Source organism: Chiroxiphia lanceolata, chromosome 1 (genome assembly GCF_009829145.1).
Source record: "Chiroxiphia lanceolata isolate bChiLan1 chromosome 1, bChiLan1.pri, whole genome shotgun sequence".
NCBI classification, from domain to species: domain Eukaryota; kingdom Metazoa; phylum Chordata; class Aves; order Passeriformes; family Pipridae; genus Chiroxiphia; species Chiroxiphia lanceolata.
Genome location: NC_045637.1, coordinates 8,501,928 through 8,514,571, shown reverse-complemented (window position 1 = coordinate 8,514,571; position 12,644 = coordinate 8,501,928). Strand labels below are relative to the sequence as shown.

General features: G+C 42.8%; 1 protein-coding gene and 1 long non-coding RNA gene across 4 annotated transcripts in view; one reads left to right on the top strand and one right to left on the bottom strand.

The window, feature by feature from the left end:
- The first annotated feature begins 243 nt into the window (after window positions 1-243).
- Window positions 244-3,431, top strand: LOC116797809. 3 transcript variants are annotated; one of them, XR_004360758.1, is made up of 3 exons: window positions 244-438; window positions 1,772-1,963; window positions 2,752-3,431. It is a non-coding gene; the product is annotated as an uncharacterized LOC116797809 (long non-coding RNA). The 3 variants fall into 3 exon arrangements; XR_004360757.1 differs by having other exon boundaries at window positions 1,755-1,963; XR_004360756.1 differs by having other exon boundaries at window positions 244-502; window positions 1,755-1,963.
- A 5,355-nt stretch (window positions 3,432-8,786) lies between these two features.
- Window positions 8,787-12,644, bottom strand: part of ST3GAL1 (ST3 beta-galactoside alpha-2,3-sialyltransferase 1) — a 77,705-nt gene continuing 73,847 nt past the window's right edge. The window contains exon 7 of the mRNA XM_032709650.1: window positions 8,787-12,215. Within this exon, the coding sequence (XP_032565541.1) occupies window positions 12,042-12,215 (174 nt within the window). The 3' untranslated portion in view covers window positions 8,787-12,041. The remainder of the gene's footprint in view (window positions 12,216-12,644) is intronic.

Here is a 12,644-nt window from a genome sequence, read left to right as displayed (position 1 = left end):
AACAAAAGAAAACACAGACTAAAACCCTGCCCACAGTTGTCACTGCTACTTGGTTGCTTATGCTCTTTCTGGCCTGGTTTTGGGGGCCTTTCCCACGAGGAAGCACCTAGTATGTGGATCTAAATGCAGCCAGCTGGGTGGACGTGAGCTGTGCTGTTTCATAGAAGCAACAGCAGGGAAAGTTCTGTGGATTTTGACACGGACATCACCTGCAGTCCTCATCCAAACGTGTCACATCCTAAACTGAATTCAGGCCAACATGGGATCAGACCAACCTCACATAAGCAGCTTTAGGCTGATGTCAGCAGAGCGGTTGGTACAAATTCCCAGCAGCAGCAGGGTCAGTGCTGTGGGGTGAGGGCTTCCTGAAAGCTGGGACAGATGCTGGGGGTCCAATCCATGAATTTACAACTGTGAGCATGACACAGTCCAGTCAGGGTACATTTCAGAAGAGTGGCCTGGATAAGGGTTAATGACTGCTCTACAGAATAAATTATTGCAGGTGCAATGCATTAACCCCATGCTTAAAGCACCCTCATTGTGCCCTCGCTCCACAGAGGAGGGTTCTTTCAAAAGGGAATGGGACTTCACAAATAATTATTTTTTCCAGGGAAAATTTTCGCTTTGCTCCGGTGCTTTTTTCTATGTTGTAAAAACTGGTGATTTTTACTCTTTTCTCTGACCCTCAAAATTATTCCACAACTCCTAAAAATTTGGAATGGGGAAAAAAAAGATTGGGACAGCACATTAAAAAAAATTAAAACTCAGGCTCAAAGGATAGGTGAACTTTTGCTGCATAAATACATGTGTATTTCCATGCATCTCACTCTCTATATACAAAGAAGATGTTTAAGAAAATTTTGAAAATTATCTAGTCATTAATTCTTTTATTGATTATTCATGGTAGAACAGTAGATATATTAAATACTTACCTGGCCTGTGTATCTTGGGGATAGGAATATTTCTTTGTTCTGAGTTTGTACCTCTTCTGGTACTGGGGACAGACACTACATTACTGAAGGCTCTCAACACCTGTGGTGCAGCAAGAAGGACTCACCATGTCACTATCATTTCAGTGACCACCTGTGACCCTGTTGCATGCTATTAAGTGACAGGATTTTTAGGAACCTGTTGAGATGCAACATAACATTTGACTGGCCGGGTTTTGCTGAGTATTTTTTTTCATGGCTACTGAGCAGATCAAAACTGTCTGGTCAAGGCCCAGACCCTCCTGTGTTAAGCACGAGGCAGAGGTCTGATAAAAGACAAGCTCAAACAGTTAGATGGAAAGGAAGACAGGGTATGGAATATGGCATTTCCATAAATCCAGATCCAGAAAGTTAAATTTAGAAAGAGAGTTCAGGTGATGACAAAAATTGATTTTTTTTTCTTTTTTTTTTTTTGGAAAAAAGTGGAAAATGGAAAATCCTACCGACTGGTGTAAATTGATGTAGCTTTGACCTCTGGGAAGAACATGGCCAAGTAATACTGTGCTGTGTGACTGCACAGGAGAGGAGGGTCTGAAGGGCACTGTTATCAAAGGAAGCGAATACCTGAAACGCAACGATCTAAAGTTTTTCTGTACCAGCCATGAGGCCAACTTTTGTTCCTGTAAGCACAGTAATCTTTCTGTCCTTCCTGCAAAACACAGCCTCTCCCAAAAACAACTGGATGACAGAGACTCTTCACTGATGGGTTTAATTAAATCTTTCTGTGTTTTGTTCACAACCCTGCAATGTCACCTGGTTCAACAGAGTCATTCTCCAACTAGGGAAGCCTGCTGCCATAACCCCACAACCCCAACCTTGCAAATCAATAGAAAAATGCTGTTCACCAGAGATTTTTAGACACTTCAGCTGAAAGGACTCCCTGAAGGTGTTTAACCCAAGGTGGAATCCACAGTGCTGTATCAGACCAAACCTGGCTTTTTCTAGCTATGCCTTGATGTCCTACAAAGACAGAGGTACCATTTCTTCTCTTGGCTGACCTGTTATATTCTCACCCTCCTAGTGAGAAAAGCATTTTGCTTAATGTCCAGCCTGAACTTCCCAAGCTGCAGTGCATGGCCATTATTACTTTTACTGCCATTTGATACTACAGAAATGAACTTGTCTCAGCCATCTTCACCTCTTCCCTCTCCTTAATAGAAGGGCAAGGGCATCAAAGCCAGACAGTACTTTTTGGCCCTTTATTTATTGCTTGCTCATATTGTACAAAAGAAGGCACAGGCTACATATGCAGGCTAGAGACTAACTAGGACCCAACATCATCCATGTTATTAAGTCCATAGTCTGCTTCCTGGCACTGTTTTAGCTCATAGATTCTCATCCCCTCAGAGAGTATGCCCTGGCTTAGCCTGGGACACAGCATGAGCCAAGGACTGTTCCCAAAAGACAGTATAGATAAAACCATCCAGTATTTTTAAGACACTGTGCAGTCATACTCCATGCTACATCTGTACCCTCAGTCACAAGAATGTGACCTGACCTATCTTATTATATCCTATTTTTATGTTTACATATCTCTCTATATAAACATCTCCCAGAATATGCCTACTCTTAAGTGCCAGCTGCCAGCTCACCCTTCGCACTCTCCACTATTCCCTTCATGCCACCCTCTGGGGACACAATGTAAACATTCAGCTTTATGTCATAGGAATCACACTTTGATGGTGCTGCTGCAGTGCTCTTACATTATTTCATATACTTTTGTTTAAATATATAAGAGTTTAAGTAAGAACTTTATTTGAAGTCACAGGAACAGTGCTTGGGGACTACAAGAGATGCAGGATCAGGTGCTCAGCAAAGCAGATATGGTCAGTCAGCTGGAGAGAACTAGTCCTCATCAGTGTGGGTGAGATCAACTCCAGAAGATGATATATAAGCAGTGCTGATGTAGCCACAGGAATGAATGGCTCGTTATTCCTGGAAAGATGTCTAGGACTGGAAGATGAGCCATACTGTGTTTTCCATTATTATGAAGGAAGCATTGGGCAAACTTACTCTTGTGAATGCAGGTCAGCATGATCACGAAAACACATCACGGGTCTCCTGAGATGCAGGTGATCCAGTGCAGGATTATTCTCAATAAGTGTACACTCAAAAAGGAAAAGTCACATTACAAACCTCAGCACATCCTTTCCTTGCCTGCTCTGGGATTTTGCTACTCAGGAGATAAGAGTAAGAATGAGCTGCCATGTCATTGAAAATAGTAAACGTCACTGGAAGTAGAGCAAAGCAACAACAGCTGCAAAATCTGCAAGCCAGGCTGGTGAATTTTGCCCTGGACTATAATTCTGCATCACCTGTGATCAGTCATGAGAGTTTGGTCAATGAGATGGGAGTTGTTGGGCTTGGTGAAGGACCTCACACTCATATCTGACATGGGCAAAGAACAAGAACAATAAATAAAAATTCTTCAGTTTGAAAGGAGTGGACTGTGGGAATATTCATCACAGGAGATGAAGTGGAACAATTATTCACCGTGCTAATATCACAATATGGAATACCTGGGAGCCTGATGAAGCATTTGAATAGAAAATTTAAAACTGAAGGTAGTAGCTGTTCAAATAACACAGTTTTAAACAGGGGAACTTACTGCCTCAGGCCAGGGTGAGAGTCTGGCATTGCTATGGGAGGTGCAACTTTCCCATGTGGGCTGAGTGTGCTGCACTGGGTCCCTTTTGCTGGATTCTCAACCTGGTACAAACCTGGCATAAGCCCGTGAGATGGGTGGGAGGCAGCTCTGCAGCCATCTGGGGGATAATGGGCGATGCTGGTGTGGCCCAGCCAGAGCCACGTACCAGAGTGCTGGGGACGGGAACACCTTCCCCCACGGTGGACAGGCAATGGGATGTGGTGTGATCACCCAGCAGAGCTACCCTGAGAGAGGAGTCCGGATGGATCCCTGCCATTGACCATGGCATGCTCCCCAACTCTAGGGCATGAGCATATGTGCTGCTGGCAGTCAGCAGCCAGATAGAGCCTCTGCTTTCATTGAACCCTGCTAATTAATTTACAGCATTGATTGCTTTTTACAATATATCTGTCCCTCATTTAACATTTGGGTACTACAGCTGAGAACAAATATATCCAAAACTGTACAAGCTGATGATATTGGTGGCATAACATGAAAGTCCTGTTAGAAACAACTGAGTTGCTTTTATGGTCCACAAAGGACATTTTGATCTGCTATAGCTAAAGCCTTTTACATCCCAAACTAAAATGATTTGAGCATTGCAACAGAGCCAGGAGCCCCACATATTTGTCCCTTGTTAGGAAATTAGGTTTCAAGGGAAGAATTTTCTTTTTCTTTTTCTTTTTCTTTTTTTTTTTAGTTGTGAGCATTTCCAAAGGGTCAGTAAACACCACCCCCTCCCACCCCCCCTTCCCTAGCTAGGAGTGTTGTCCCCTTTCAAACAGGAAAGGAAAACTGTAGAGATAACAGTGAACCCTCAGAGTATGAAGCCTTGAAGGACTTATCCCCTCTTCCTTCTCATCCCTTTCATGGCCTGTGGGCTCCTGCGTTTAGTTCTTACCCAGAGGCCAAAATGGATAAATTTAGCAAATAAATCCCAAGCCTTACAGCTGTGAAGATAGTAGCGCCAGGACGGAATAAACTTTGAGCCCGTGATGTGACACACACTGCTGTAAGAGAGCTGAGCGCACCAGGAGTCACCGGATAACTCATGGGAACAGGAAAACAGCACGCTCTAGTGGGGAAATTATTAAAGTCTACTAGAAAAATCTAGTAGAAAACAAATCAGTGCGCTCCGTGTGAAAGCAGCCATTGCTTCCTATCTCTATCCGGTGTTTCTTCTCCCATCACTGTGCATCTCACATCATTTGTTGCCCCTGTTACCCACTAGCCCAGGCAGGGGGACAGTCCTTCCAAGGTTCTCCCACCTACAGTCTCAGAGCTTGGGTTGATTCCATTTTCAGGAAACAGAATTGGGTCCACTCCCTCTGACTTGCTGAGTGCACTTGGCACAGTGCATGTTTTTCCATGCCAGGGTGGCAGGGCCAGTTCCCAGGGTGCGGGAGGGCAGTGGGGTCAGTGACAGGCAGTGGCGAGGTGCCCCATTAGCACGGTAATCAGGGGGCTCCTTCCCTCTCCCTTTCACTGTCACCCACTGGAAAACTCTGTCTCCATTAAGAAGGAGAACTCATTACTGGCAAAACAGACACTAATCAGGTATTAGTTGTAACCATTAATGAAAAAGCTAATGAGGTGCTGAGATTCCCAGCGCTGACTGAAATGAGTTAATCACGTCTCACTGCTCAAAGGCCTGTTAGTCTGCGTGCATGCTGATGCTTCCCATTCCGTTGCTTATTATAGGAAATAAAAACTTCACTCCGGCTTCATTTACTTGCATCTGCTGGATCTCTCTGCTAAGCTGTAAAGTCATGTATTGTGGGCCAAACTTGCAACTTTTGCTGCCAAGCAGCAAAGTTCCCTTGGCCCCCACGAAGCCACCCCAGAGAGGGCTGTCACTGGTGGAATAGCACCCAGGGAAGGAAGCATTGTGCTGACCTGGGGAGGGAAGCAAACACCATGCCCACAGTCACATGAAACAGTGATTTCTCATGGCCTCTGGCTGTTGGTTTAAAATGTTATTCCAGCTCCCACAGTAACAAGAACTGAAGTGTCACCAATGTCCCAGCTGCACTCCTCCTGAAGCAGCTCCTGGTTTTTGTTTCAGTTGGTATCCTGTCATTCCTGCTAGTGGTGAGTAATAATCTCACCAGAATCCAGTGCTATCTGGGATGAACGAGTCATTGGAAACAACTAGCAACTGAGGTAATTTGGTTAAATTTGACCCAAAGATTTATCTCAAGTGTTGTTGGTAATACCGGCTCTCAGACTTCAGGAAAGGTCTTAGGACCCCTTGAATTCACAGGCGCCTTTAAGAATCTAGTTTATTTTAATCTGGTGGAATGGAGGTAGGTTTCTTCCTAGCAGCCCATATAGTGCTGAGTTTGGGATTGGTGGTGGGGGAATGTGAGTGAGCGGCTGTGTGGGTGCTTGGCTGCTGGCCAGGGTCAAATCAAAATGCATGCTCAAAAGTGTCGCCAGCCTAATTCTCTTCTGGTTCATCAACTTTGATGGACCAAACAAAGGGGTAAACCCCTACTTTTCTTCAAAAGGTTTCCTAGAAGATCCATTTGGTTTTATTTTTATGTATCCTGTCTTCACCCTAATGTCTGTTTATTTCTATTTCCTTACCTTCCTATTCAAATCAAACCCTTAAATGACAGCCTGTCATCTTGCAGAATTTATCCCTGCAGCCAACTCTTTGATGTCTCTCATGATGAACCATCAGTCATCAGTCTCTCCCATGACTTTGCCTGTGATTCCACCACTGCAGGCAGAAACTCATCAGCATCTTGGGGAACTTGCTCATGCATATCCACCTGATATCTGAACGTGAGGATGTGTTGTAAAAAATACTTGAATGTTTAAAGGAGAGTGGAAATAGTGATAGGACAAGGGGGAGCCATTTTAATTTAAAAGACTGGAGATTTATGTTAGATGTTATGAAGAAATTATTTACCGTGAGAATGGTGAGGCAATGGTTACCCAGAGAAGTTGTGGATGCCCCATCTCTGGAAGTGTTCAAGGCCAGAGTGGATGTGACTTTGAGCCACCTGGTCTAGTGCAAGGAGTCCCTGCCCATGGCAGCTTGGTTGGAATGAAATTATCTTGAAGATCCCTTCCAACCAAGCCATTCTATGATTCTGGGATTGATTCTATGAAATCACTCTTTCCATTTTTTTCTGCCGTACAAAACCCACTCAGGTATTTGCGCAGGCTGAACACAGGATGTGGCTGCAATCTGGACATGCTTCAAAGCACAACCCAAGTATGGCCAATGCATTCAAATATGCAGCAGGATGGGGCTGGGGGAGCAAAGTGCAGCTCCCCTGGGTGGTGGCAGCTCTTTGGGGCCAGCCTCAGGAAAGAAGGGAGGGGAACAAAACAATCCACGTGGGGAGAAACTGCCTTAAAGGTGTCCTTGACATAACACTTGAGTTGAAGGCAGTTGGGGCATTCTTGGAGGAACACCATGGTGCTGCAGGATGCAGCATTAGTGGCACAGGTTAGGACACTTTTCTCAGTGACCTAGTGTCTGGGTGGACAGGGAAGCAGCTGCAGTTGCCGTGTAAATCTGGAGTCTCTGATTATGTGGGAAAAGTAACTATTGTGGGAAACGTACTGTCAGAGTAGAAGATTTAAGTGAAAACACAGATTTACCTCTGCATACAAGTACCTAAGAAATTTTCATTTTGTGAACCATATTTTATTTCATATTGCCTGATGATAACAAAATGTAGTGAGATCTGTTCCCTGAAATTCTGTAGGAGAGATAAGTGAAAACAGAGATTTTTACCTTTTTGTTTGTTGAGTTTAATTGTTATTCTGACTGTGTGCCATCAGAGGAACCCACGCCATGAACTGAAGCCATATACTTCCCCTGTGGGTACTTACTTTCTTCATTTGATGCTGTTAGCAAAGTCCTTTGTCCAAGTCCTGTCGGTCCATCTGTCTGCGTGTTGCTGCTGCATGTCTTACTAGTCTCAGGCATTTTTTCAGTTGTAATTCTATGCAAATTACTTTCCTGACAAAATAATTTCAGACCTGGAAGCTGCATTTCTTATGAGTGGACATGAAGCAAAATGCAAAATGATGTTCAAGAGCAAGCTGTTACCTTCTGACAAAGGAGCAAGGGATTTGCATCTCCTCTGCACCTGAAGTGACTGGGACAGCTCCTCAGGCTTCTGTGCCTCTGCTTCCTACTCATTTTCAACAAGTGTGATTCTGGCTGGTTTGTATCTGTTAATGGTGGTTAATATGTCAGTGATGTAGCATGTCCAGAACCTGGGTTAAAAAGCAAAATGTAAAGCAGCTTCTGAGAATCCGATCCTCTGAAGGTCATACTGCACAGCAGCTCTTACTGTGACCGTCAGATCATTGCCCATCTCTGAATAGGAACTTCTCGAGCTGCCCTCTGATGGCTTTTTGACTTTCTTACCACTAAGCAACCAGGATAGTTGCATTTCAATGGATAACTTCTATCACTGCTAGATCATCTACCCTAGTCACTCGATTAAACAATAAAAGGAAACAGTACATAAAGAAAGTGAGCTGTTGATGGGGTCCATAATAGCTCAGGTGGAGTCTCCATATGGTCATGCAGATGCAGTGGTGTGGCCTGCTGAAGCGATGCCTGATCAAAGACATCATCTCCTACATGGGGTTCTTCTAATGCACATTTGGCCCATCTGTGACTGAAGGGTTCGTGTGATCACAGCAGATGAATTAGGCCCTTAAAACAGGGATCTGGTGTGGATACTCAGCATCTCAGTCAGCTCTGTGGGTCACAGAGGAGACAGACAAGTTGAGTCTCTTCTCAAGTAACTGATTTCTGAGCTTGCCTTAATTTCCCTTACATATTACCTAAATAGAGCACAGATTCGTCAGGAGACCACAGGCATATAAAGCTCAGGTTTTTTTCTCCAGAGAGGCCTAGAGCTGCCAGAAGGTGAGCAGCGTGATGCCCAAGACCACAAGGTTTCTAGCAGCCTGAAACATAGCAAGGTCACCCGAGGGATCAAGGTATCATAAAAGTAGGAAAAGACTTCTAAGACCATTGAGTCCAACTGGATGGGAGGGAGGGAAGTCATATAAGGTTTCATTACACTGTTATGTGACAGAGGAGGTTCTAGAAGATAATGAAAATACTGTGGAAAGAAGAAGTGTGTACAGAGAGAAACACCTTTGATTTGATTATAAGAAAAAATTTATTTGATTCATACCATACTGAAAAATTAAATAAATAAAATGACAAGAATGATCGAGACTCTCCACCACCAGAGAAAAAAAAATCATAACTGAATTGTGTAGTCAGACAAAATAGGAAGAGAATCTGGTCATGGGAAGAAAAAAGTGCTCAAGATATTTGGCTTTGGTAAAAAACATAACACACACTCAAGGAGTGCTTCAGAGACTTTGCAGTGGTGGCAAATACAGTCCAAGAGTTTGTTGCTGAATTTTTTCCTTGGTTGTTCTTTATAAAACAAAATAAACCCAGAAGTTTCTATCAAGAACAGAGTCTTCAACAATGGCAGTGGAAATTAATTCTTCCCTCAGCATCATCTGTTGGTATCTCAAAGGCATTTGAAAGAGCAGTAAAATTGTGGAGAACTGAGACAAAGATCTAGCACCACAGTCAGCTGCCTAAAGAACTCTAGAAAATGTTCCTCTGGAATAGAATGTGATAGCACAGACTATTCTTCATACTACACCTGGAGACATCCACCTCTGCTCTCCTCATACTCTGAAAAATGAACATCAGTGTACACAGTTACTGCTTGCTGATGGTAAGAAAATTAATGGGAATTTCAGCTGTTCCATGATGAAGACACAAAATTTATCCGCAATAGTATGAGCCATAAGGTTTATATGTGCTGTTAGAGGCAGAATATTCAGGGAAAATGGGAAATTTAATTAGAACAGGAAAGGAAACTTCCAAAACGACACAGACTAGAATATATCTTGGCTTCTTTTACCACGTTCTTTGATTCTAAACTGCCTCCTGTGATAAAAAAATATATCAATGGGATATGGGTACTGAACCACCATGAGTTTTCTTCTAAATCCTTCTAAAAATGACTGAAAGAGCACTTCTGAATTCCTGACATCTTTCCATGAAAAAAACCCCAGCATTTGAGGATCCAAAATCCAGCACAGTGTGAAGATACCACTGGGGTCTTCCATGTAGTCTTTTTCCTTTTCAAGTTGTTTTGCTCATATTACTGCACCATCTCACCAGAAGCATATTGATTAACATCAATTTAAACAGCAGGAATGCTTAAAGCAAACAAACATGGCTCGGTAGAAATGTTCATTCTTTACATAGGACATATAGAAGACAGTAAGCCCGTTCAATTTGCTGTGCCTATGACATGCAGGTGAGTTCTGCTGGCTACCATGCTGGGAAAGGGCTTCTTGACATAAGGATCATCAACAAGGCTCAACATGAGGGTTTGACATCCTGCCATTTCCATATTGCTAAGCTGAGGGGTCACAGGTAGATGCAAAGGGAGCTCAATATCCACATGTTCATTTGGCATTCTCGGCTCTTTGTACACCAAGGGTGCACCTCATACCCATGTGGGTAAAGCAGTTTATGTTGGTGAGTGGTGCTGTGGCCCAAAATTGCAGCTGACCATGCCATTATGCCATGTCTTGCTGCCTTGGCGGGCACCTCCCTCTTACCAGCTGCCACAGAAAGACAAGGGGATAAATCTTGGATGAAGCATGTCACTGATTCAAGGGCTTTCACTGAGCTCAAAATACTCATTTGCTTGGACATCCTGCCACAACTGGTGCACGGAAGAGGCGATATTTAGATGATGATTTCTTTTGCCATAAACCCCAGCCACTGTGATATATTAAAAATTAAATATGCCATTTTTAACAAGCCTGATTGGAAGTCCCTTGAAGTCTCTGGCAGACTTCACTAGAGCTGAAACTGGGTCAATAACCCAGGAGTCCTGTTTTCATGAAATCAGAAGAAAACACCACTGTTTTCCATTCTTCACCTGCCTGAACTTGGATTCATACTTTATCTAGTCCTTGAGGCTTAAATGTGTAGATTCCAGCAAAAATCTGTGGATATAAAACCTCTACTGTAACCTCCCTTCTCTCACTGCCTAGAGGTCTGACATTAACATGCTCATTCCTCCAGAGATGCACATAATTTTGAAGTCTTATGCTGTAAGATCAGCTTCCACAGATTGTGTCTTGTAGGTGCTGCTACAGAGCAAACAATTCTTATTGTATTACTAGTTGGTGTCCCAACCCATGATATTTTTCCCATTTTGAATAGAGACCTTGTAAAGAGATACACCTTTTTTAAATTTGTAAAAAAATAAGAAGAAAAGTTTCCTTGGGACTTTGGATATTTTCTCATAAAAAAGGTAAAAGCTACCTTTAAAAATTAGTCTTGTTTGTGTTTGCTCAAATGCAACATAGGAGTTGCTATTATTGGTTTTGACTACAAAAATGTACCAGATAGAAGATAAACTTTGGTTAATTTCCCCCCCTTTTATAAAAAAGTTTAATTTACGGTTTGTCATCTTAAAAAAAAATCACATTTGTTGCACAATTATAAAAGGCACATATAAATGACTTAAAGAAGAAAGTCCACTTTCCAACTTTAAATTGATTAAATAAAAAGAGCATTCCAGAGTATTTTCCACCAAAAAAAAACCGAAAAAAGAAAAAAAAGAAGAACAAAAATTACATATAACCAAACAAGACAAATAAGTGGCTAAAAAGGCCTTTTTTTTTTCTAGAGTTTTCAGTATTGTTTTCTCCCATCATTATGGCTGTATAGGAAGCAATATTAAATACTACAAGATAAGAAATGTTTTGATTCATATTTTCTAGACTCTATCAATGCAGAATGAGGCAATGGCTCAAATATTTACTACTCCAGGCAACTTCATCATGTTTTTCCTTAATACAGCATGGAAACAGAAGTAATAGAAAAAACAGAAGAAACAGTTCAAAAGAAGATCAACAGCAGAAGTGAATTCATTTCTTGAGGTAATCCTTACTATGATGTTCACAGCTGCCTAATGGGTCTCAGGTCCCAAAAGTCGTTTTCACTCTTCTTTCAGGGATCTCCTGCCTGCTCAAGGAAAGAATGGACACACAGACAGCAGTTCCTGTGCCCAGGTTTCCTCTAATTGCAACAGGCAGATCTTTCATCAGGAATTCAAGAATCAAGCCGCAGAGCCTAAGCAGAGACTAATTTATTCCCACAACTGATTGATAGCTCCCGGCTGTTCGTGGATAGGAAATCATGTGCAGCATGGAGGCCGGTCCTTGGCCCAGTTCCCTGCAGTCTGAGATGCTCCGATTCCACCGCAGGTCCACGCCTTCAAACCTGGCTGGCGCCCAGATCATCTTCACTGAGCTTTGCTCTGCTGCATGTTGGAAATTGCAGCCCCCACTCCTCCCCGTGGCCAGGGTCATCTGCCCTTGAAAAATTTAATTTTTTCAATGGAGGCAAGAGTCAAAGTTATATTGAACTCAAAATCCCCATCATGGACGCCTGTCTTCCGGAAAGCCCCACCTGAAGTGTTGTTTTCCCAGTAGTGATGCCAGTGTCCTTTGCTGTCTGCTCCAAAGCCGTACACACTCACCTAGGATGTAAGAGGTAACTAGTGTTATGGACTAGAAAGTAATTGGTCTTCATCTAAAATGCTGAAGAAACTCTCTTAATTCTCAGTGTATTTATAGGCAGCAGCACCTGAGGACATCAGTGGCATGCCAAGTTCTTCTACTGCATGACATGATGCAACCACAGATTAATGGCCCAAGGCCTCCTCAAGGGATGTTACATCCTAAGCTATGCTGAGACACAACCATACCTGGATTCAAAGAGAAAAGGAAATTTCTATCCATTCATTCTTGTTCAGCAATATGAAAACCACATTTCTACCCCTTAAGCATGATGTTTGACCTCGAGACATCAGTGGCTTGGGATGGGAATGTCTTTTTTAGCTGATTAAGGCCACAAAGAGTGAAAAAATTTTGGTTTGGTCCTAGTCTTCCAAGTAATTACCGATGTT